Source organism: Nicotiana tomentosiformis, chromosome 3 (genome assembly GCF_000390325.3).
Source record: "Nicotiana tomentosiformis chromosome 3, ASM39032v3, whole genome shotgun sequence".
Taxonomy (NCBI): domain Eukaryota; kingdom Viridiplantae; phylum Streptophyta; class Magnoliopsida; order Solanales; family Solanaceae; genus Nicotiana; species Nicotiana tomentosiformis.
The window spans coordinates 126,174,018-126,198,031 of NC_090814.1; the positions used below are offsets into that span (position 1 = coordinate 126,174,018).

General features: G+C 33.9%; 1 protein-coding gene and 1 long non-coding RNA gene across 2 annotated transcripts; both read right to left on the reverse strand.

Annotated features, from left to right (window-relative positions):
• Nucleotides 1-6,456: 6,456 nt before the first annotated feature.
• LOC104093245 (uncharacterized) lies at nucleotides 6,457-7,299 on the reverse strand. Its single transcript, XR_685608.3, has 2 exons — nucleotides 6,917-7,299; nucleotides 6,457-6,820 (listed from the first exon to the last, which is right to left on the reverse strand). It is a non-coding gene; the product is annotated as an uncharacterized lncRNA (long non-coding RNA).
• Nucleotides 7,300-14,849: 7,550 nt separating this feature from the next.
• LOC104093244 (chaperone protein ClpB1) lies at nucleotides 14,850-20,018 on the reverse strand. The gene is made up of 7 exons (XM_009598970.4): nucleotides 19,856-20,018; nucleotides 18,025-19,202; nucleotides 17,323-17,504; nucleotides 16,614-17,236; nucleotides 16,151-16,430; nucleotides 15,851-16,048; nucleotides 14,850-15,575 (listed from the first exon to the last, which is right to left on the reverse strand). The coding sequence occupies exons 2-7, from the start codon at nucleotides 19,175-19,177 to the stop codon at nucleotides 15,294-15,296; spliced, it is 2,718 nt and encodes a 905-aa protein (XP_009597265.1). The 5' UTR covers nucleotides 19,178-19,202; nucleotides 19,856-20,018; the 3' UTR covers nucleotides 14,850-15,293.
• Between the last annotated feature and the right edge of the window lie 3,996 nt (nucleotides 20,019-24,014).

Sequence of the window (24,014 nt, forward strand, 5' to 3'; positions counted from 1 at the left end):
AATCAGCAGGTTCAATAAAAACTCGATCGGATTGACCATCTTCTAGCTAAGTGTTCTCTCAGTATGACTTATTCCAGCTCCTCGACCGTCGATTTAGTGGCGTCGGAATCATCGGGGGCTATAAAAGATATGGGAACCTCGTAATCATCATCCTCGCCTTTCCCTCGTTTGTTCGAATTTGCCGAGGCTGGTGTCAGTGATTGCTAGTTGGCCCCATTTTTTACCATCTGGTTCGGATCCTTCGATGCTGAGAATATAGATTCCGGTATCACCTCCTCGACGGCGAACATTTCCTTGGTAGCCAGTTGTTCACCATAGACTATTTTGACTCTGCTCGATGTTGGGAATTTCAGTGCCTGGTGCAGTGTCGAGGGCACTGCCCTCATGTTGTTGATCCATTGCCTTCCGAATAAAGCGTTGTACCTCATGTCTTCGATCACATAAAATTTAGTTTCCCGGATGGTCCTGGTGGTGTTTACTGGTAACGTTATCTCGCCCTTAGTGGTTTCACATGCCGTGTTGAACCCGTTTAGAACTCGGACTGCAAGCACGATTTGGTCTTGTAGACCGATTTGCTCCACACCCCACGATCGGATGATATTGGCGGAGCTACCTAGGTCAATTAACACACGTTTAACTCAGGATTTATTTATGAGTACAGATATTACTGCGTCCTCGTCGTTGAAAGACAAGGTTCCTTCCGGTATGTAATCTCGAGTCTGTTTCTACCTTGTGATGGATACTTTGGTGTGTTTCAACATCGGCCCTGAGGAACATCGACCCCACCGATAATCATGTTAATGACATTTTGAGGTTCTTTTTGCTCATCCTGCTTGTTAGAATCTCTATTCCTGAAATGATTTTTTGCTCGGTCGCTCAAGAATTCTCGAAGATGCTAGTTGTTGAATAATCGGGCTACTTCCTCTCTCAATTGCCGTCAATCCTCCATTTTGTGGCCGTGAGTGCTACGATATTTACACATCTGGTTAGGATCCCTCTGGGACGGATCCGATTGTAACGGTTGAGGCCATTTGGTGTCTTTGATGCGTCTGATAGCTGATACAATGGTGGCAATATCGATATTAAAGTTGTATTCCGATAACCTCAGTGCTTCTGTAGGCCCGATGGGCCTATCGAAGCTGTTTTTGCTCATGAGTCCCCGGTTGCTACGACCTCTGTCGCTTCTTCTTTCGTTTCTCATAGAGTTTCACCTGGACTCGCTGCTTTCTTCGATCTCCATTATGCGGCTGGTACCGATCCCTGTTTGGTCTCGGTTCACGATAGTTCTCTCTCTTGACTTTGTCGATATTTCTGACGGGATAAACAGACCCCGAAGGGGACCCTAGTTGATCATCTTCCACTCTGATCTTCGATTGATACCGGTTATGCACGTCGGCCCAAGTAACAACCAGATATTCCACCAGGTTTTATTTCAACTGCTGCGAAGCCACCGAGCTTCGGATATTGAGTCCGTGGGTGAAAGCTTGAACAACCCAATCATCAGCAACTGGCGGTAGGTCCATCCGTTCCATCTGAAATCGGGACACAAACTCCCTGAGCATCTCGTTATCTTTCTGTTTTACTTTGAAAAGGCCCGACTTCCTGGTCTCGACCTTGATGGCACCAGCGTGTTCTTTCACGAAAGAATTTGCAAGCATAGCAAATGATTCGATAGTATTAGAAGGTAAGTTGTGATACCATATCATAGCCCCTTTTGACAGGGTCTCTCTGAACTTCTTCAATAGGACAGACTCGATCTCATCATCCTCCAAATCATTCTCTTTGATGGCACTTGGGTAAGAGGTCACATGATTATTTGGGTCGATCGTTCCGTTATACTTAGCAATCTCGGGCATGCGGAATTTCTTAGGGATCGGCTTCGGAGCCGCGCTCGGAGTAAAAGGTTTTTGCATGAACTTCTTGGAATCTAGGCCTTTCAATATATGTGGTGCTCCCGGGATCTGGTGTACCCTGGAATTGTAGGTTTCCACCTTCTTGTCATTAGCTTCGATTTTCTTCTCCTTTGATTCTATTCATTTTGTCAACTCTTCAAGCATCTTTATGATCTCGGGGTTAGTTTCCGATTCATGTTCATTCGATCTTTCTGCGACCGGTTCATCCGTGCGGATGACTTCCCGTTGTGGATCAGGTTCAACTCTGCTCGGTGCTCGGCTTTGGTTCTGTAACTGAGCTATCGCCGCCTGTTGATCCTGCAGCATTTCGAAGATCACCCGTAAACTGATCCCGTCCCCTCCAATTGTTTGTGTATTTTTGGTTGCCGATCGGGCTCCGCCACGGGCGCTATTCTCGGGCTCAATTGGCAAGTTTGCGTCGATAGCCACATGTGAATTAGCATCAATTGGGTCTGCGATCAAAATTTTGATAGGATCAGCGGGCGGTACCTCGTTACCGGGTGCTACGTTGTTATTTTCACCGTGGTAACCAGACTCGTTATCATCATGTAGGGGTGCTGATTGAGAGTTCGACATTTTGTGTTTTAACCTGCAATCAGAGACACTTCAAAGAGCAAGCGTAAAGTAGTGTGTGTTATGGAGATTTGTATCAAATAACCACTATTATTCTTAGCCACACGGTGGGAGCCAAACTGTTTACCCTCAAAATCGGATAATAATTAGATTTGTACATGGTTTTAAGGATACGTTATCTAGCTTGATACAAAATGATAAATCAAATTGAAATTGAAATAAACAATGAGAAAGTAAATGCAAACCACACAGGTTGAACAGTCTTAGCCTTAGAAGGTTAGCCGACCTCGAGCCAAAAATGCTTTTATTGATATCAGAACAGAATCACAAGAGGATAATAAGAACTAAAAATAATAATATATTGCTTTGGAATGCGAGTTAGAGTGTCTTCAATGAATTATCAGACCCCATTTATATAGTAGAGGAGTATTACTTTAGGTACAATTCTATAGAAGGTAAAAAATCTCTTAATTTGCTGATTGTTGGTTCCTTATTGATACGTGCCGAGATTTCCGCCGCAATATCCGACCGGTCACAGATATTTTGGTCTTCTGTTAATTATCTCAACAATGTCTCTCCAAGCTCATTCGAGGCTAAGGTCGACATCGGACTCCCCGCTAGTCGAAGGCAGGCGTTCCGACCTCGGGTCCTAACTCAATGGAACTCGAGGTCGATCTTCATTCATTGGTTTTCACGTTCCAAACCTAAATCTACCAAGTCGTAGGCGAGCTCGATTTCGACCGCATACAGTAACCATTGGATCAATGGGAAAAGTGGGCCTTTTAATAAGTTGTTTTTCATTCAAAAATTAATACTGATAATAAATTCTTTTCCAATAAGGACAATGGATTTCTTTTCATCGGTTGAGTTGCTTGGTGACACGTGAAACACGAAGCAGCTGCTAGCAGACAAGAAAAGAAAAAAGCTAGTGTATAGGCAGCAGCCGTTCTTGCTCGTTAATTATTCATTTGCGATAATATAATGAATATTATTGATAATGGTACTGTTGGGTATTTGTGATAATTTTTAAAATTTATGGGTATAAGTCATGTTTCATATTTTTCTAAAATAAATTTAAAAAATATGTTTTGAAAACGGATGTCTAAACACATTTTCATCTTAAAACCAAACTTCAGCCAAAATAGATTTTTCAGAACAAATTTGAGAATCTATGGCCAAACGCTAGCTAATTTTGCTAATAGTATTCGCTGGATTTCTTTCGAAAATTAATACTGAAGTGTCAAAAATTAATAAGTTGTCTTTCTTTCAAAAATTAATACTGATAATAAAGTCCTTTCCAATAAGGACAATGGATTTCTTTTAATCGGTTGAGTTGCTTGGTGACAGATGAAACACGAAGCAGCTGCTAGCAGACAAGGAAATAAAAAGGCTAGTTTACAGGCAGCAACCGTTCTTGCTCGTTAATTTTGCATATTCTATTACTAATATGTTCACTAGGAAGTATAACTTAATTTTAGAGTAGAAATGCTACTTAATTTGGTGAAGTCTATAGGCCGTAAACATTAATTTGACATTTAAATAATTAAATTAATGAAGGCCTTACCTTTGTTTTTTCGAAATCAACACTTGGGTTATAAGGTGCATGCCAATAATTATAAGTTGCACTTTTTTATATCATACATTAAGTTAAGTTATCATGCAGTGTCAAATTCCGGGAAAAAAAGGACAAGTTATGATGTGGTGGGTTATCCAAAAATAATTATATTCGTTAGTCGATATACAAAAGATATACAGTGATTATGAATATTTTTTTGTATATTATACATTAATATAATAAATAAAAAAAATCCGACTTATTTTTAGAGCAACTATGTACGTAGTTTTTCAGGAGAAAAAAACACCTTTAAACTCAACTGCTAATATTTCAAACTCACCTTGTTAGGCCAACCTATTTTCTTTTCATAAGACTCGATAATACAAAGCTAAAGCTTCAAACTTATCAAGGGTTATGTTGTAAAACAAAATATGAAGTCTGTTTCTTTTTAATCTAAGACATGACGACATGTCTTCTTCCTATAGTATTTTTTTAAGTCACACATTCCCGAGACGCAGTGAACAAATAATATTCTGTTCCAATTTAATTGACTTGACTTGAATCGTGGATTAAGGGAGCAAAAATTTGTAAAATCCATACGGAAGTTATTTAAGAATGCACTAGGCAGGGGTGTATATAGGTCGAGTTGATTCGAATTTTTTAATTACCAAACCAAACATATGGTATCGGGTTTTTAAATTTATAAACCAAACCAAACCAATAAAGTCGGATTTTTCATTCTCGATTTTTCTCAATTTTTTCGGATTTTTTTCTGATAAAATCTTAATAGCACAAAATATGTAACTTGTACTCCAAATATTTATTTTAGTCCTGGTAGGATACAACCATATAATGTATTTTTCAAGAAAATAAAATAATAATATGAGATGAGTGTGAGCACCTAATTTTTTATCATATTTAATTTTTTTTATCACCTTTTAGTGTTTAAATAATTGTTAAGTTTAATCTTGATATTTTAGCATTTATCTCACTTTTTAGTAGGTTTATTTGATAAAATTAAAAATCATACAAAAAGAATCACATTTTAGATAATAGTTGTGTTTTATTTGCAAAAGAAAAGAAATTCACAAAAATATATTTTTTCTTCTAATTTTGGTAAGACTAGCAATTTTATAACTTTTTCCTTAATAGTTTCTTATATTTTTCTAAATTTTAGTTTTAATATAGTATCTTTAATTTTGATAAATAAAAAGGAAAAAAGAACCAATACAAAATTGATACCTAACAAGATTCTTCCATATTTGTTTTGTAACAAAATCACATGCACATGCACATTCTTATTTTCTTGACCATCAATTAATCTCTATACCTAAGCCTATATATCTTCCACTCAAATACACTCAAGGACAAAAAAACGAGACCTAAAGGTCTGGAAAAAGAGAGTGACGAGCAGAGGGGGGAAAACAGAGAACACACAAAAGGGGAAGGCAAAACAGTAAAATCTCCCACTAATTTCAGCCTGAGACTAGCTTAAAATTGTCCCTATATTCACCCCAAACCACCATGAAAACTCAGCCATAAAACCATTAAAAATCAATCCATCGACCATTGTCGAAGCCAGCAGTTTCGGCCATGAAAATCTGCTCCGAATAGCCAAAAAATGCAGCTGAAACAGCTGCAAAAACAGTCGTGAGACAGCACATGTTTCAGTCACGTAAAACCAGGCTTATACCATCGCAAAAACGCCCCAAACCAGTGCGAAAATCAGCTTGAAACCACCGTCACTACAACAAATTTGATTTATAGCGACAAATATTTTTGTCACTAAAAGGCTTTATTTCGTCACTAAATGTCTTTTATGACCAAATGTTTTTCGTCAATTCTTTATAGCCATAAATAGGTCACTAAAAGTTTTCATTGACGATTTAGTGGTTCGTCGCTAAATGACGTTACATTAGCGACAAATTTGTTATTTCGTCCCCAAATATATTGAATCGATGACGAACTTGTTTGTTAGAAAAAGTTCAACTTTTTTGTAGTAGAAAATAACTTTCGTCACTAAATAAATTCTTAATACCAACAAAACAAATTTGTCACTAATTTTTTTATTTTGATTAGTGACAATTCTAATTGTCTCTAAAGTGGTATCTAATTTATAGTTGAAAAATGTGATTTTGTCACGAAGATATGCAAATTTTAAGAAAAAGATTATCATTTGTACACAAAAACGTTTTCGTCCCTAAATGTATAGAATTAAAGACAAATTTGTTTGTCTAGAGAACTGTAACGATTTGTGACTGGAAGGTATTTGGCGATGATTATATATGTTTTCGTACTATTTGTAATTTTTAAGATAAATGGATTATTTTAATATTTAGAATTTATAAATAATAATGAATATTCTATAATTGAATATAATACATTTTTTGCAAATTTTAATGTTTATCGAACAAATTGTTAAAAAATGCAGAATCTTTATTTCTCATAGGATTAGTTACAATATTTGGGATTATGGGAATACAAAGATGAGGATAAAAAATATATACACAAAAACATGAGTAGAGGAGTAAAAAACATGACATTTACACTGTATATTACAAAGATTTCAGTCTCAAATCCCCAACTAACACTTAATACATTCACCATTTCTCAATTGAAAGAAAAATACTCAGCTTTTGCTTTAACCAACCCAATTTCAAAATCTTTTGATTCTTGACTGCATAGTTTCTTTTTCTGTTTGCCACAGATCTCTTCTTGCTTAGCTCTGTCTCTCGCCCATGTTTTGGCTTGAAGAGCCTCATATCGGTGAAGGCATGACCTTGTTTGTCAGAGAAAAAAGATAGGGAAAGACATGACATCAACAGAAAAACATAGAAGATTAACGAGTTTAAATAAAAAGAGAAGAAAGACAAACCTATAGATCTTTCGTGAAACCGTCAATGATAGCAGAGTTTTGAAGAAACAGAGCCACTTTTTCATGAGAGAGAAGTCGGGAGATGTGAAACTGTAAATCAGTCTACAGTTTCATATTCGTAAGTTTAGGGATCTTAACAAGAAAATGAGCCGATTATTTCGTCCACTTTGTTATGCTAGTTATTCTTACTTATGCATTTCTATTTATTTGACGAAAACAAATTTAAATTGGTAAAAGAATCAAAAGAGAACTACATAAAGTTAAAAAATCATTTTTCAAATTCTATTCAAAATTATACGCTAAGGCCGAAATCTCTATATTTTGCAAGAAGCCTTAGAACAATACTTTTATGTAATTCCCTTTTAAAATTCTTTTAATTTTAAGAAAATCAAACATTATGTTTTCTAAAAAAAGATACGGCAAAAAAAAAATTAAAAAATCAAAAGTTCCTTAGATTTTTTTTAAAAAATTCCTTAGATTGTTTAGTTGAACCTAACATTATGAAAAATAGAAGAAAGTATCATTTATTTTCAAAGACTTTTCCTCTTTTCTTTTTCAATTTAAAAATATATTTAGAAAATAATCTTAGAATATTTTTAATTATTAAACCTTAGGAGAAATCAGACACACCTTTGTAATATGACTCAGTTGCAACTATATCTCTTGTATTTTAAATCAAACACTTACCCTCCTTATACTATGAAAATCTTATACAAATATAACGAACCAGTAACAAATATACATCACTCCCCCCTTGTATTTCGGTATCAAACACTTATACTTCATATACTATGAAAATCCTAAAACTTTATGATCGTTTAATTACGATATACTCCCCTTATTCCCTATATTTTTGTAAAAATATTTAAACCCCATATATAATAGGAATCATGCATCAAGATAAATGATCTTCCAACTAAGTGAATTTATGATAGTTTAGAGTGGAACAATAAATAAGCAAAATAAAAAAATAAGAAATTTTTATATAATAAAATATTATAATTTAAAAAAACAAATAGATTATGTGTTTATGTAGAACACAATGTTTTAAAGGATACAGTAATAGTCGTACTCGCACGATGCGTGGTCAGTATTAAAAAATAATAATAAAATTAAATTGTGATCAAGTTTGTTTGAACATATTAGATCGTATTGCTTTAAAATTTTCAATTGTCATCTTATTTGTCAATACGATATACCTAATAATAAAATTATTATTAAATTAAAAGGACTTAAATAGTCATTGAATAACTTTTTTTCCCTATATTTTTCTTTAAAATTCCAAATTTGTTAACTCAAAGAGAGTAACTAATTATTAACAACACATAATCCATAATTTAAATTTTTAAAAATTTAAATTCAAAAAGAAAACTAATTATTACCTAACCTAACTAACTTTATGTTAAATTGCCTAGTGACCTATTGTGAGGTTGCCGCTTGACTTATTGTGGAGGAGTTTTTCTCTTCTTTTAATAATATATAAATATAGATTTTAGTATCCGTGATATGCGCGAATAATTTGAAAGAAATATAAATCTTTAAAAGTTATTATATAATATATTATATTATTTTAATAAATATTAATTGTTATTTTATTATTTATTGTAGTATACAGAAATATAACAAAAATCAAAGGATACATATCATATAGTAATTAAATAAATTATTTGTTCCTTATTTATTCTTTATTAAATTAGCAAGTACTTAGTACTATACATTTACTAATATGACTTTTATTAACTTATCAATTGGCTTAATATTTTGATGATAATTTGCTTTTAATATAACATAGATATATATCTTCTTAATCTATAAATATTCTTATTTTTTAAATCTCATTTTATTAAAAAATCTCATTTTATTAATATTATAGATTAGTTTTTTCATTTTTAATTTTACATACAATCAAAATACTATCATATTTAAATCAAATTATAATTTTGATTTTTTTAAAAATATAAACAGATAAGTAATTTTACTATTTTGTCATAAATTTACCTATATTCTTAATAATTGCTATTGCTATTTTTGCATTATTTGTCATAAGTAAATGAACTTTTATTTTATCTCAACTCAAATATTTCTATCTATAAATTCGAAATAATATTTTTATCTTTAAATTCGAAATTAAATTATTTTCTATATAAGAAAATATTTGTAGTATTTTATATATATATATATATATATATATATATACTACCATATTAGGAAGAAACTTCTCCCCAATTTGAATTGGCATTTTTTTTTTCTTATTTTCGTTTTTTGTTTTAGAACAATTTTAAAACTCCAAATTTGTCAATTCAAAGAGATTAACTAATTATTAACAACACATAATGCATAATTTATTTTTTAAAATTTAAACTAAAAAAGAAAATTAATTATTACCCAACCTAACTAACTTTGTCCTAAATTGCCAAGTGGCCTATTGTGAGGTTGCCACTTAGCTTAATATGGAGGCTTTTTTCTTTCCTTTTAATAATATATAGATATAGATTTTTATCTTTAAATTCGAAATCAAATTAATTTTTATATAAGAAAATATTTGTAGTATTTTATACATATAGACTACCATATTAGGAAGAAACTTCTCCTCAATCTGAATTGACAGTTTTATTTTTCTTATTTTCGTTTTTATTTTAGAATAATTTTAAAACTCCAAATTTGTTAAATCAAAGAGATTAGCTAATTATTAACAACACATAATGCATAATTTAAATTTTTTAAAATTTAAACTAAAAAAGCAAACTAATTATTACCTAACTTAACTAATTTTGTCCTAAATTGCCAAGTGGCCTATTGTGAGGTTGCCACTTGACTTAATGTGGAGGCTTTTTCCACTCCTTTTAATAATATATAGATATAGATATAGATGTTTCAAACAATATTTATCATCTCTTTTGGTGATGAATAATAGTATTGTGAACAATAATAAACCTAGTATAATTCTACAAGTAGGGTCTTGGGATGATAATGTTTACCAAAACCCTACTCCTACCTTGAAAAGATAGAGAGAATGTTTCTGATAGTCCCTCAGCTCAAGAAAAATAATAGTACTGTGAATTATTTCTTAATTTTGTTAATTTTTTGAAAGCACACAATGTTGGAGTTGTATTATATAATTGTGATTTATTTTTATATATAATAATAAAGTTCATTTTTCAACTTATATGAAATTTTGTTGCATCTCAAACAATAATAGTTTATAAAATGTCTCTTGATTCATTTACTTCTTAAGTTGTATAGTAGTACATTTCCTTTTCAAGATCACATTTTTTATTTTTATAGTTGGGTTGTTATGACTTTATAGTTGATTCATACATCATGGTATTTTATAAAAAATTGTCATATTTCATATATAACTTTTAGGATTTATGATATAATTTTCAACACTTTATTCTATTTAATTTGAAATTTTAGTGTATATTTCATAGCTTTTTAAAATATATTTTTATAAGTTAGAAAAAGTTAAATATCCATGGTTGACAAAAGTACATTTTTTTTCTTTTTACAAATTGTACATTTTTATGAAAAGCTTTTAGTTCTAATTTTTGTCCTATTAGTGTCGAAAACTAAAGTGACAAATAAATATAAAGTTTTGTGGCTAAAGTGTGTATTATTTAATCAAAAATTTTATTTTTTCGTTATCTCACTAATAAATTTTTGGTGACGAAACTTTTTCGTATCCAAGGATTAACTAATTTTGAGACAAATAATGATTGCCGCTTATTGTCTCATATATATTATCACTAATTTTTTATATTATTAGTGATAAAAACTGAAGTCACAATAAATACAAAATTGTATGGCTAAAAAATGTACGTACCTACTAACTACAGATTCTATTTTGTCACTATTTTAACAATAAATTTTTTAGTGACGGAACTTTTCTCGTATCCAAACTTTAATTAAAGTTGAGACAAATAATTTTATCACAAATTGCCTACATATATTATCATTGGCTGTGTATATTATTAGTGACAAAAGCTAAAGTCACAAATGAATATAAAATTTATGCCAAAAGTTGTACGATTTAACTACAAATTTTATTTCGTTGCTATTTTAACAACGTATTGTTAGTGACGAAACTTTTTTGTATCCAAACTTTAACTATTTTTTAGACAAATGATGGTTTGTCACAAAAATTTTGCAGCATCAATGACGAAATTAATTTGTCACTGATAATTTATTTTTGTCGCTAATATTTCTCAATAATTGGCGCCAACCCATGTTTTTGGTGGAAAACTTTAGTAGACAAAATTTTTGCTACGAAGTTTGTGTTTCGTCACAAAAAGTATATGACTCATGAATTTTAATACGAAATGTAATTTTATCACAAAAAGTGAATAATTAGTGACGAATTTTCTATCGTAGGTAATAATTTCATGGTTAAAAATCACATTTATTGTAGTGCATCCAAACCCAGTAGAGATGAATCCAGTGGCGGAGCTAGAATTTTGGTTAAGGGGTGTCAATATATATAAAAGTAAATATACCAGAAAATTAAGGGAAGTCAATACATAGTATATATATACATATAATATATTTTTTACCTACCTACACAGTGTATTTTTTTCGCGAAGGGGTATCATACACCCCTTCCTATAAGGTGGCTCCGCCACTGGATGAATCCATTCAGGGACGTCGATTTCGATCGCCGACGAGTTCTCCGGCCGTAGCTCAGTCCCAATTTTGGTCCTGTTCGTGTCCCCGTTTGGTCTTCGAGTTTGTCGCCTTTGTACACCAGTTGATTTCTTAATAAAGGAAGGTTTCTACTCATTAAAGGTTCATTTTTCCCCCTCTTAAATTCATTCTCTGATCATGAATGGCTCAAACATCATGTTTTTCATCCATTAATTTTTTTGGTTTGCTCTGTTTTATTGAATGCCGAGTTAGTTCTCTGTTGCTCCACTTTTATGGAATATTTTAGCATCTTATCAACAAAGTCTTTTGCGAATATATGAATTACCGTTATGTTTATTAGAAATACATTGATGTAGTAATGATTTGGATGTTACTGGGAGAAATTTTGGTCCATCCTTTTTCACTGATTATTCTTGAACATGTTTATACTGAGAAGCATGATATTTTTTTTTATTGTTGGTCGTGTGTTTGAATATTCCTCTGGACTTAGTTTAAGAGATATTAAATTGATATTTGATAGGACAATTACCTAATCTATTGAGTCCTATTGTCTCTTTAATTACTCTGATTACGTTAACTTATTTTGTGTTAATTGGCTTCATTCTTTACAGCTATAATCTGTTTGTATGGTAATAGATGTCTTTGAGAATAGTAATGAAAGGAAAACCACAATTTGTTTAAACAAAAATGGACCATGCTCATCTGTAAAGTGAGTCATGTTAGCTAGCTTATTTCTTCCGAAATAACTTCTTTCTTTTTTTCCTTTCCATAATTCTTAAACCTTTGCATTTGATCTCAAACTTTAGGACCAATGAACAACTTATGAACATTCGTAGTTTGCTTTAACCGCGCTTAATAAAATTATTGTGACTATAGGTACGGTTCCCGTGACATAGTCATGATACGTAAACCTAAAATTCGAGTGCACACTTGCGTGACTCGACCCCCAACTTTAAATAATAATCGAAAAATAAATATGTTGTAAATCGCGGGTGCGTTTGATGTGGCGCGATTCGCAATATGTACAAAAACAAACGAGTGCGCGACATCGCGACTTGTTCAAATAAACTCCCATAAATACTAAAAGTGGTTAAATAAATAAATAAAAGCGTTTAGAAGGTAATAAACACAATTGATTCAAAGCATATAATAAATCAGATAATTAGGCCAATTATTAATAGTTGAGCGACCGTGCTAAAATCACGGAACTTGAAAGTGCCTCACACCTTCTCCCGGGTTAACAGAATTCCTTATTGGTCTTCTGTGTTCGCGGACCGTAAAAATAGAGTCAATTCCCTCGATTTGGGGATTTAAAATACACCGGTGACTTGGAACACCATAAATTATTCTAAGTGGCGACTCTGAATAAATAAATAATCTCATTTTGATTAATGTCACTTTAATTGGAAAAACTTCATATCCCCTCCGGAAAAAGGAGGTGTGATAATAAGTCGTAACATTGTACTAAAATATTCAATAAGACAATAACATAGATAATAAAATCGCACAAAAATAATATTACTAATTAATACACGATAATAAAAATTAACATAATCTAAAAATAATATATAGGTCGTGCTAAAATAAATACAACTAATAAGTACTATTAATTATACAACTAGGCATAAAAAAAAGATAAACTAGGTTATACATTTTAATTATAAATCAATGCAAAACTAAAAAATAGATATCCAACACTATTATCATTCCTAGTGTTGAATTGAATTTTCTTTATTAGCACTAGTATTGATTTGAACTTTGTTTGACTTACCTTTATGGGCTATAAAATTTATTGGACCATTCAAGAATATTAAGTCCAAACTTTAAATAATACTTTTAAATACAAAATTGTGAACAAGTTTAAGAAATATTTATAAATTATATTACAATAAATATTTATATGCATAAAATATTTTTTAAAATTGTATAAATGTAATGTCGGGTTGGTTTGGTTTGGTTTGAACTTTTTTAGTTAAAACCAAACCAAATCAATTATGGTCGGTTTTTGTTTTTCCAACACTAAATCAAATCAAACCAAACCACAATCAAATTTTTTTTTCTCGGTTTGACTCGAATTATTGGGTTTGTGCGATTTATCGTTTTTTTTTTGTGCACCCCTACCACCGGGTAAGAAACACGAAATATCATTTGTCCCTCCCTGCATCTTATTATTGGAGTCTGAAATATAAAAAGGTTCAAATTAATATCAACCACATAGTCTACCTACAACTGATTTTGTGACATATTAGAAACAGACAATGTTCGGGAGACAGCCAGACAGGGCAGCTGCAGCGATTAGAATTCAGGAGTACAACGTTCGTTCAAGCTCCTTCTCAACTTGTAGCCTTCAATTCGAAGCAATTATGAGTATTAACTAATACCGGTATAAATAATATATTAAACTTTGATTAACCGTTATAACTCAAAACACTAGGGGTGGTTTGGTTACCGGAATAATGAATATAATCTCCTGATAGAATTTGAAATTGCATGATTTCATGCTTAATTATGAGTATTAACTAATACCGATATAAATAATATATTAGATTTTGATATTAACTAACCCATATTTGATGTGGGATAATAATCTACAATTATAATCCTAAAATTGTTAATATCTGAATAACCCTACCAAACAACCCCTTAGACTATTGATATACGAAAGTGACACCAAAAGATGATCACTTCCACAATACACTAAGATCCAGTCCTTTATCGCTTCAATTAGTCCAAAAATAATAAAAATAATAATCACTAATTGGTTGAATCAAAATAGAATTTTTGGCTAATATTATCCCTTATTTTTTTAGGGTAGGTCTATTTTAATCCCTTAAATATAGTCCTGAGCATATTTAGTCCCTTAAATATGCTAAAGTGAAACATCTTTAATCTCGCTGACACAATGTATTAAAAAACTAACAGTGTTACCCAACTCTGATTCATGAAGCAAATCTTCTGAAGCAAAACATTTCCTCTCTTTTTATTGGATAACTCAAATTATCACTTTAATTTCTCATTTTTTGATAATATCTTCAAAAATTTTAACCTTAAAAATATCCCCTTCTGTGCCAGTTTTCAATGAGAAAATGACATTGTATAGCCGCTGTAAAAATAATAGCCAAAAAATATATAAAATTTATATTATATATATATATATATATATATATATATATATATATATATATATTAATATATAAAAATTATATAAATTTTATATAATTTTTCTGATATAAATACAACCTGATTATTCGTATACTTCAATAATATGCCTCACGGCTCTACAAATTACATGTGCAAACAAACTACAAATATACTTCAATAATATGCCTCAGGGCTCTACAAATTACATGTGCAAACAAACTACAAATATGTATATGCCATAAAATTTGACTCATTGACACGAATCATGAATTCACCTTTACATCACTCCAACATACATTTTCAACACAAGCCCTCTTCAACTTTTGACATTTAACACTTCACTCCACTACTTAAACGACACCGCTCCAAAATCAAAACGTGGACGAAGAAAAACAGCAAGAGAAAAGGATAAATTTTTCAGAAACATTGGGAATACATCTCCCAGACATTCACACCGTACATTCAACAAAAATCTGTGATCATGTACATTCACTTCCTGAGAATGTTATTGGACTCCATCACAAAGAGTTGAGTGAACTATTCTTCTCTTCATTTTAACCCAGTGATTTTACGGCCTCTTTAGTCTTCCATTTCATCATTCGTCTACTATTTCTTCAATCTTCATCTTTTTCACTGCTTGAGCAGCATCACTCCTCACTCCATTAGGGAGCTGAATCAATATATCAGATTTTTTCCCAGTGGCAGCATTGACAAGCCCTCCATTTTTCTCCACTCGGTAGCTTAGATCTTTCCCACTGGATGCAGCATCGACGTAGACGGTAGAATTCTCATCAATCTCCTCTTTCACGAGCATCTTGGATAACTCAGTTACCACTTTTTTCTCCAACCACCTTCTAATAGGTCTTGCACCATAAACCTGTGATGTAATTGTAACAAAAGTTAGCACAATCAATTGTCAAAAGTATTTCGCTTCTATACGCCAACGGTTCTAAGATAATTTTTAGAATGTTAGATCACCTAAAATGTAACTACAAATAATTTTCCATAATAAGTGAAATTAGCAACTGAAAAAACAAGTGTAACCCGCCACAGCAAGATAAATGCAAAAATCTGCATAGTTGGTATCTCAACTCAGACCCTAGTCTAATCACCATGAAATGTCAGGTTGAAATACCAGATGGTGATACTTACAGGGTCATAACTCTGAGCAAGTATGACATCTAACGCGGCCTCGGTAACGCCCAAGGCGATACCCCTCTCAGCTAAACGGCTTGCTACATCTTTCAGTTGGTGACGGCATACTTGCCTCAACTGCTCGTGTGATAAAGGATCAAACACTACAATCTCATCTAGCCGGTTCAATAACTCAGGCTTAAACTGCTTCCTCACCTGTCACAAAAAGATATATGTGAACAATCCTTCCTCAAATAAAGATGTAAACTAGGAAACAATGCTCAGAAAATTAGCAGAAAATAGGCTGTTCTAGCTTACCTCCTGCATGACCATATCGCGGGCCTTCTCCATGGTGCACTTGCCCATTAATCCTGACAAGAGATACTCTGCTCCTAGATTTGAGGTCATAATGATGACTGTATTAGTAAAATCAACGGTACGACCCTGGCCATCTGTTAATCGTCCATCGTCCAGCACTTGGAGCAAGGTATTGAATACAGTGGGATGAGCTTTTTCCACTTCGTCAAAAAGCACTACACTGTAAGGGCGCCTCCTCACAGCTTCAGTGAGTTGTCCTCCTTCCTCATGTCCAACATAACTGCACACACATAACATGTTCAGCATTCATCACTTCAGACGTAAAACTATTAAGTACCTAGACAAATATGAGGCTACAGAGTTCTACAAAAGGTGCAATCCACAATCTCATTATGGCAGATACAGTTTACTCGTAAAAGTATGATTTGTTCTTTTATCCTATCAATAGTTAAAGGGTCCTTACCCTGGTGGAGCACCAATCAACCTGGCAACAGAATGCTGTTCCATGTATTCGGACATGTCAATTCTGACCATCAACTTGTCGTCATCAAAGAGCTGCTCAGCGAGAGCCTTAGCAAGTTCAGTTTTTCCAACACCAGTTGGTCCCAAGAAAAGGAATGAACCAGTTGGTTGTTGTGGCCTTCCCAACCCAGCTCTAGACCTTAATACAGCCTCAGCAACAGCTCTAACTGCATCATCCTGCCCAACCACTCTTTGGTGCAATCTATTAGCAAGACCAATCAATTTGTCTTTCTCATTCTGACCAAGCCTTGACACAGGAATACCAGTCCACCGACTGACTACTTCCGCGATTTGATCAGGTCCAACAGTCTCAGTTAACATTGTACTCTCATCTGTGCTACTCTCGAGATTTGCTATAGCAGCTTCCACTTCTTGGATAGCCCCATACCTAAGATCTGCTGCTCTAGCAAGATCATATCTCCTTTCAGCTTCTTGTAAAGCATACGTGAGTTCATCACGCTTTTGTTTGAGCCTGCGAAGCTCGTCAATTCTTTCCTTCTCTTTCTTATACCTCATCGTCAAAGGCTGGAGTTTGTCCCTCAAATCATCAAGTTCTTTTCTCACCTGAAATAGTAATTACGTTATTTGTCCACATTTCCTACACAGGTTCTAGAATTATAGGTCAAAGCATTTCCGGGATGTATACTTACTTCAACGAGTCGAGCTTTGCTAGCCTTGTCCTTTTCCTTCTCAAGTGCATGAAGTTCAACTTCTAGCTGAATCCTCTTTCTTTCAAGATTATCAATTTCTTCAGGTTGACTATCAAGTTGAACTCTTACATTTGCACAAGCCTCATCAACTAGGTCAATAGCCTTATCTGGCAAATGACGACCTGAACGTAAATTCACAGATTAGTAATCCCTATATGCACAAAATTATGGCAAACTGGCAAATGATACGCAAAACAACAGTAGCAATTCTCCATAGCAAGGGAGAGAAAAAGCTTTAAAGAAAATTCGTATTAATAGAGAGCAAACACATAATCCCATCCAATCAATTAAGGTGAGCACGCACCAATCATACTTTTATAAGTCTGAAACTACAAACCAAAGGTTAGAGGTTATCACCTTGAAAAGCACAATGAAGCAGAAAATAACTTTATCATTCAAATGGGACGTGATTCAGCTAAATTAAGTATAAAACTAGATTCACATCCATCCTGCATAGACATAAAGGAAAGGGACTATCTCCTCAAAATTTTAGGAAATGTTTTGACAACCACAATACAAACGTGTGACACATCACATTTCAACATTACATACATTGCTATATTCCTGTAGTGGCATCTTTACTCGATTAAAGATCAAAGGTAAAATTCATAAAATACAATGACAATCCAAAAAAGGACATACCTGTAATGTATCGAGCCGAAAGCTGGGCTGCCACCACAAGAGCTCTATCTTGAATTTTGACACCATGATGCCCTTCATACTTCTCCTTCAACCCACGAAGGATACTAATAGTGTCAGGAACACTAGGCTCAGCCACGTATACCTGCTGGAAACGCCTTTCGAACGCAGCATCCTTTTCGACATACTTCCTATACTCCTCGAGAGTTGTTGCACCAATGCACCTTAATTGGCCCCTAGCAAGCATTGGCTTAAACAAATTGGCAGCATCCATAGACCCTTCAGTCCTACCAGCACCTAAAACCAAGTGAATCTCATCAATAAAAAGGATCACTTTCCCTTCTGCTTCTTCCACTTCCTTTAACACTGCCTTCAACCTCTCTTCAAATTCACCTCTATATTTTGCTCCAGCAATTAATGCCCCCATATCCAATGCTATAAGTCTAACATCAGCCAAATTACTCGGGACATCGCCTCGAACAATCCTTTGTGCTAGCCCTTCAACTACTGCTGTTTTACCAACACCAGGCTCACCAATAAGCACCGGATTATTCTTCGTCCTCCTCGACAAAATCCGAATTACTCTTCGAATTTCTTCATCCCTACCGATCACAGGATCAAGTTTTCCTGCTTGTTCAACAAGATCACGACCATAAGTCTTAAGTGCTTGGAAATTAGTGTCCCCTGAAGCACTTTCAACCTTTTTGCCATCTTTTCCCCTAAGTTTCTCTACTTCTGATTTCACTCTTGCTGCACCAATCCCAGCTTCTTTTAAAAGATCACCAATTTGGGAATCTTCTAGAAGGCCTAAAATCAACTGATCAACTGCCAAATGGGTGTCTCTGCGAGACTTTTGCAACGACTGAGCTCGTCGGAGCACCTTAATCAGTGATGTGCTAGGTGGGATTTGATCAGGTGCTGGTGTTTGAGAAGGGATTTTCTTCATGGCTTGTTTGAATACCCTTTCAACTGAATTAGCTGTTTCTTCACTACCAGCAGCATTCACAATAGCTTGCCGGAAAATACCGTTGTGATCGGATATTAAGGCCAGTGCCATATGTAAGGGGGTAAATTGAGCATGCCCTGCTGATATAGCTAGTTCATGTGCCTCAGCAAGTGCCTCATTGGTCTTGTGAGTAAACTTTTCAGGATTCATAACTAATTATGTGTCTTTCAACGAACTGAAATAAAAAAAACAGAATGTGAGGAATCATTTATTAGTAAAATTTGCCATACCATGAAATTTATCTAGAGAAAAACAGGAGAAACAAAATTGAGGACAGTGACTCTAGGTTTTAATATATATGTATAAGAAGTAATTTTTGACCTATAGACACAACCATACACACATTATAAATTTTTACATAAGCAGTATACTTTTTCCAAAGGAGGAGGTTCAACTAACGACCCTTCACTATGTGCCTACGCTGGAGCCACATGGAATAAAGGGAATTGCAAAGTTAAATGCCTAAATAGGATGAAAACAAACTTTTGAATTCCCCTTAGATTTACTGGCTCCGCAAGCATACTATCAGACCAACTGATTTACTTATGTTAAGTAAAACCAAATAAAAATTGGACTCCGAAAACAGAACATAAGGATCAATAACAAAGCCAGTTAATTTTCCGAAGCAACTCAATCACGAAAAAAGGACGTGCGTTCCATCAAACGCATACAACCGAAAACCACAACACAAATTCTCAATGGAATAGCAAGTACGCACACAATGCCACAAGAATAAATCTACAAAAATAAATTTTGAACAGCCAAAAAAAAAAAAAAAATGAAAATCGAAGAGAAGAAAAGTAGCTCAATAGAGACACGCAAGCATACCTTAAACAAGAAATAATTTCCGAGAGCAGAAAAGAGAATTCCTTTAGATCTGTTCGGCGAAATACAGTACAGTTTCAAGTGTGTTCAAGTAAATACGCAGATAAGTGGGAGAGGAGAGCGGTACTTGTGTTAACGAAACAGAGAAGTCTGGAAGTTAGAAGGTGAGCCTAGAAACTACCAGACCTCTTTTTTATTTTCCTTAACTACCACGTGGCAATACAATGTTTACGTGCAATATCGCTTGTTTCTCTTCGTAACTACTAGACTGACCTGGAATACAAATTTGCCACCCTCATCTTTTACATAATTCACTTTGGGTCTTTACTGCAAAAAGAAAAAAGAATTTCAGTTTCTTTTGAAATAGTTTTGGGGTATTTTCACATTTGGTCTATTTTGCAATTTCTTTTTCAAGAGGAAGAATCACATTCAAAACTATTACTCCATAAGCTACAATGTTACATATTTGAATCATGTAGATACACTAAATTACTAAAAAATTCAAAAATATATTCAAGAAGGCTAAATAAATTTGAAAATTTTATAAATGTATAAAGACATTACCATGAGCGCGAAATTGCATATATTTTATGGTGTGAATAATTCTTCGATTCGATTCAGGTAAAATTTTAAAAGTTGTGTGGAACTTCTATTACATAGTTAGTGGAAAGGACAGTAAATAGTAACATACTTGATTATCCAATGTGGTTAAACATCTCTGTCAGTTTCAAGAAGCGCTGCATTATCACAATTGTAAAGAAATTCTAAAACAGAGTAGAGTAATACGATAATAATCTTATGAATGTGAAGGAAAAAAATTATTTCTTAAGCCGTATTTGTGCTACTTGGTTCAGTAATAGGCACCATCTTGAGAAAAATCTTACAATTATCGGATTCTTCAATAAAATGTGTGCGTATAATCATCCATCTTTTAACATAGTTAGAAATTTCCTATATCACTAGTCTTAGGGTATGCGCGTGTTTCCTATATTAATAAATATATCATTTTAAAAAATTAAAATAAGTAGCATTAAACAAAGTGTTTGACATAAAAAAAAGTGAGTTCCTAAAATTGATAGAATGTTAATTCCACTTTATCTAGTGCAATAAAAGAAAAAAGTATGCATCATAGAAATCCTTAGAATTATGTGGAATATCTTATAAAAATTGTTACTATTATTTTGTATCTAATATCAAAAATAACCACGATTGATCAAAGATTTGGCAAATAACATAAATTTAAAAATATAATCTCTTGACCTTTTTGAAGTTTGAGAATGATAGATTTTTCTTATGGCTATTAGAAAAAAGGTACATGTGACTAAAGTCTGAGAATTGTTAATATTAAACTAATATTTTCTAACAAAAAACCAAATATATTAAAAAGATACAGGGAGTTCAATTTGTAGATTTTTACAAAATAATAATATAATAATAATTAATGACAAATCATATAGTAGAACATAATTTGTCTTCTACTGTTTCATTCTTATTGTTTCAAATTTGTATTTTTATCGATTTGACTCTTAATATCACACAGTAAACTGATTTTACTATATTTCTTATTCTTTCACCATTAATGCACTTCTTATGGAACAGATATATGAATGCTAAGAGTTTTTTCCATTTGAAAATAACTTTTATGTCACGACCCAACATCCTCCTAGTCGTGATGACACCTAACCCAACCCGTAAGGTAAGCTAATTAATAACTATCCAATTCAATTAATATTTAACTGACACTAATACACTCCCCAAAGACTAGTAGTACAAACCACGAGCTTTTAAGATTAGAATTTACAAAGCTGGTATGAAATAAATACATCATCTGTTCGAAATATACATAAACAGATTTTTATAAATCTAAGGCTACCATGAACAAGAGGCAGCTATGACCGGAACACAAGTACATATTCAAATCCATCTCGCGTCGATCACATCAACATCAACATCCAATATCTGCATGCAAGGTGCAGAAGTGTGGTATGAGTACAACCGACCCCATGTACTCAATTAGTAACAAACCTAACCTTAGGTTGAAAGTAGTGACGAGTTGGAACACATGTCGAGGTCCAACACCAATAGCCAACAACAGTTCATAATAACATAATGGAAGTAATAAAAGAAGTAGCTCAGAGATAAACTGCTCAGCTCATTCACAGTTTCAGAAAAATAGACATACTTTTCAAATATATCAGTGAAAACCCAAATCCTTTACCAGAATCACCAATTTATGAGTAAGTTTGAAAACTGTGATTTTTCCAAAAACTTTCAACACGTAAATGTTTTATTTTTAAATGGCATGAGGAAAATATATCTCTATGCCTACATGTCAATGTATATGAGAAGTCATGAATGACATAATACCGTACATTATGAGAAAAAATGCATCTCTATGCCTGTAAGTCAAGTGTGCATGTCAAATGCGATACAACTCAGTGATAAACCATATACATACTCTCAGAGTATCAATTCACTCAGTCCTCCAGTCACTCAGTCCTCACAGTCACTCAAACCTCCCAATCGCTCGGCACTCGCATTCAATAGGTACCTGCACTCACTGGGGGTGTGTACAGACTCCAGAGTGACTCATTTAGCCCAAGCGCTATATCAAGCCAATCATGGCATCAATCAATAAAACATATTGCGGGGCGCAACCCGATCCCATAAATATCAACACCATCAGGCCCTCGACATCACTCAGTCATCAATCTGTCACGACCCAATTTTCCCTCCGTATGACTTCGTGACAGCACCTAGTCTCTACAATAACCGCTTGGCATGTACAATAACCAACTATTCAAAAATACACAGAAATTCCAAAACCCGAAATATCGTGAATCACAAACTACAGAAGGAAAATCTAGTGTCTCTATACATCAGAGTCTATTAAAAAAAAAAATACAGAAGATAATGGACATTGGAAAGAGTAGAAGGGGACTCCAAGGTCTGCGGACGCGGCAGATATACCTTGAAGTCTCCAAAGCTATCTCGGGTCACTGACAGTGCGGCTGATAAGGAGCACCTGGATCTGCATATGAAAAACATGTGCAGAGAGTAGCATGAGTACACCACAATCGCTACCCAGTAAGTGCCAAGCCTAATCTCGGTCGAGTAGTGACGAGGACAGGTGAGGGCCCTACTGGTATATATATATATATATATAAAAGATAGAATGAAATACTGCAGTAAAATAAAGACTGAAATTTAACAAGAATAAAATCATAGAAGACAACAGCTCAGTACACAGAGATAACAACAGAGGATCTCCCGAGATACCGTATCGTAGTCCCAAACGTAAATGTGCAGTACATGGGGATCTCACAGAATACCGTTTCGTAGTCCCAAAGTAAATATGCAGTACAAGGGGATCTCCCGGAATACCGTTCCGTAGTCCTAAAGTAAATATGTAGTACAGAGGGATCACCCGAAATACCGTTCTGTAGTCCTAAAATAAATATGCAGTACAGGGGGATCTCCTGAAATACCGTTCTGTAGTCCCAAAGTAAATATGCAGCCAAAAAATAGAATTCAATAGTTACGGCACGGAATTCTACAGTTCAACCTAAGTACCAGTCAAGGAAAGACATGTAAATTCACTAAACATGCTGCACGTAGTTCAAGTAAATAATTAAGGCAAGTAGGCATGCTATTCTAGTCTAGCTGGATACCACACATGCTGATGGAACTCAAATAAGAAGGAAATCAGGTTATTACATAGTAGAAAAATTGGGTTTTTATACAATTAGCCCGTATACTTACTCGTCACCTCACGTACACGTCGCTCATATATCAAAAACAGTACAAATCCTATGGAAAGTCCCCCCCCCCCCAAAGTTAGGCAAACCACTTATGTAACGACCCGACCGGTCGTTTTGAGAATTTAAGTCTTGTTCGGCCGCATAAGGCCCCAAGCAGCTTCGTATTATGTGTATTGACTTGCGTGCGTGGTTGAATTCAGTTACCGGATGATTGGGAGTGATTTGGGACACTTGGTTTTTAAAACAGAAGCTTAGGTCTTAGGATTTTTGACCGCAGTCGGAACTGTGCGAAGACGACTCCGGAATGGAGTTTCATCGACATGGGTCCGCAGGTACGCACACGCAGGTGCGACCCTTGGATTGTAGAAGAGGACGCTGAGTTTTGAGTGGAATCCGCACCT

Bases quoted from the DNA above. Each gene is read 5' to 3' on its own strand.
- LOC104093244 (XM_009598970.4), bottom strand. From the start codon at position 19,177: ATGAATCCTGAAAAGTTTACTCACAAGACCAATGAGGCACTTGCTGAG. The intron at 17,505-18,024 runs GTATGTCCTTTT...ATTTACGTTCAG, and splicing joins TTCGGCTCGATACATTACAG to GTCGTCATTTGCCAGATAAG. The intron at 15,576-15,850 runs GTAAGTATCACC...ATTACATCACAG, and splicing joins TTGCTCAGAGTTATGACCCT to GTTTATGGTGCAAGACCTAT.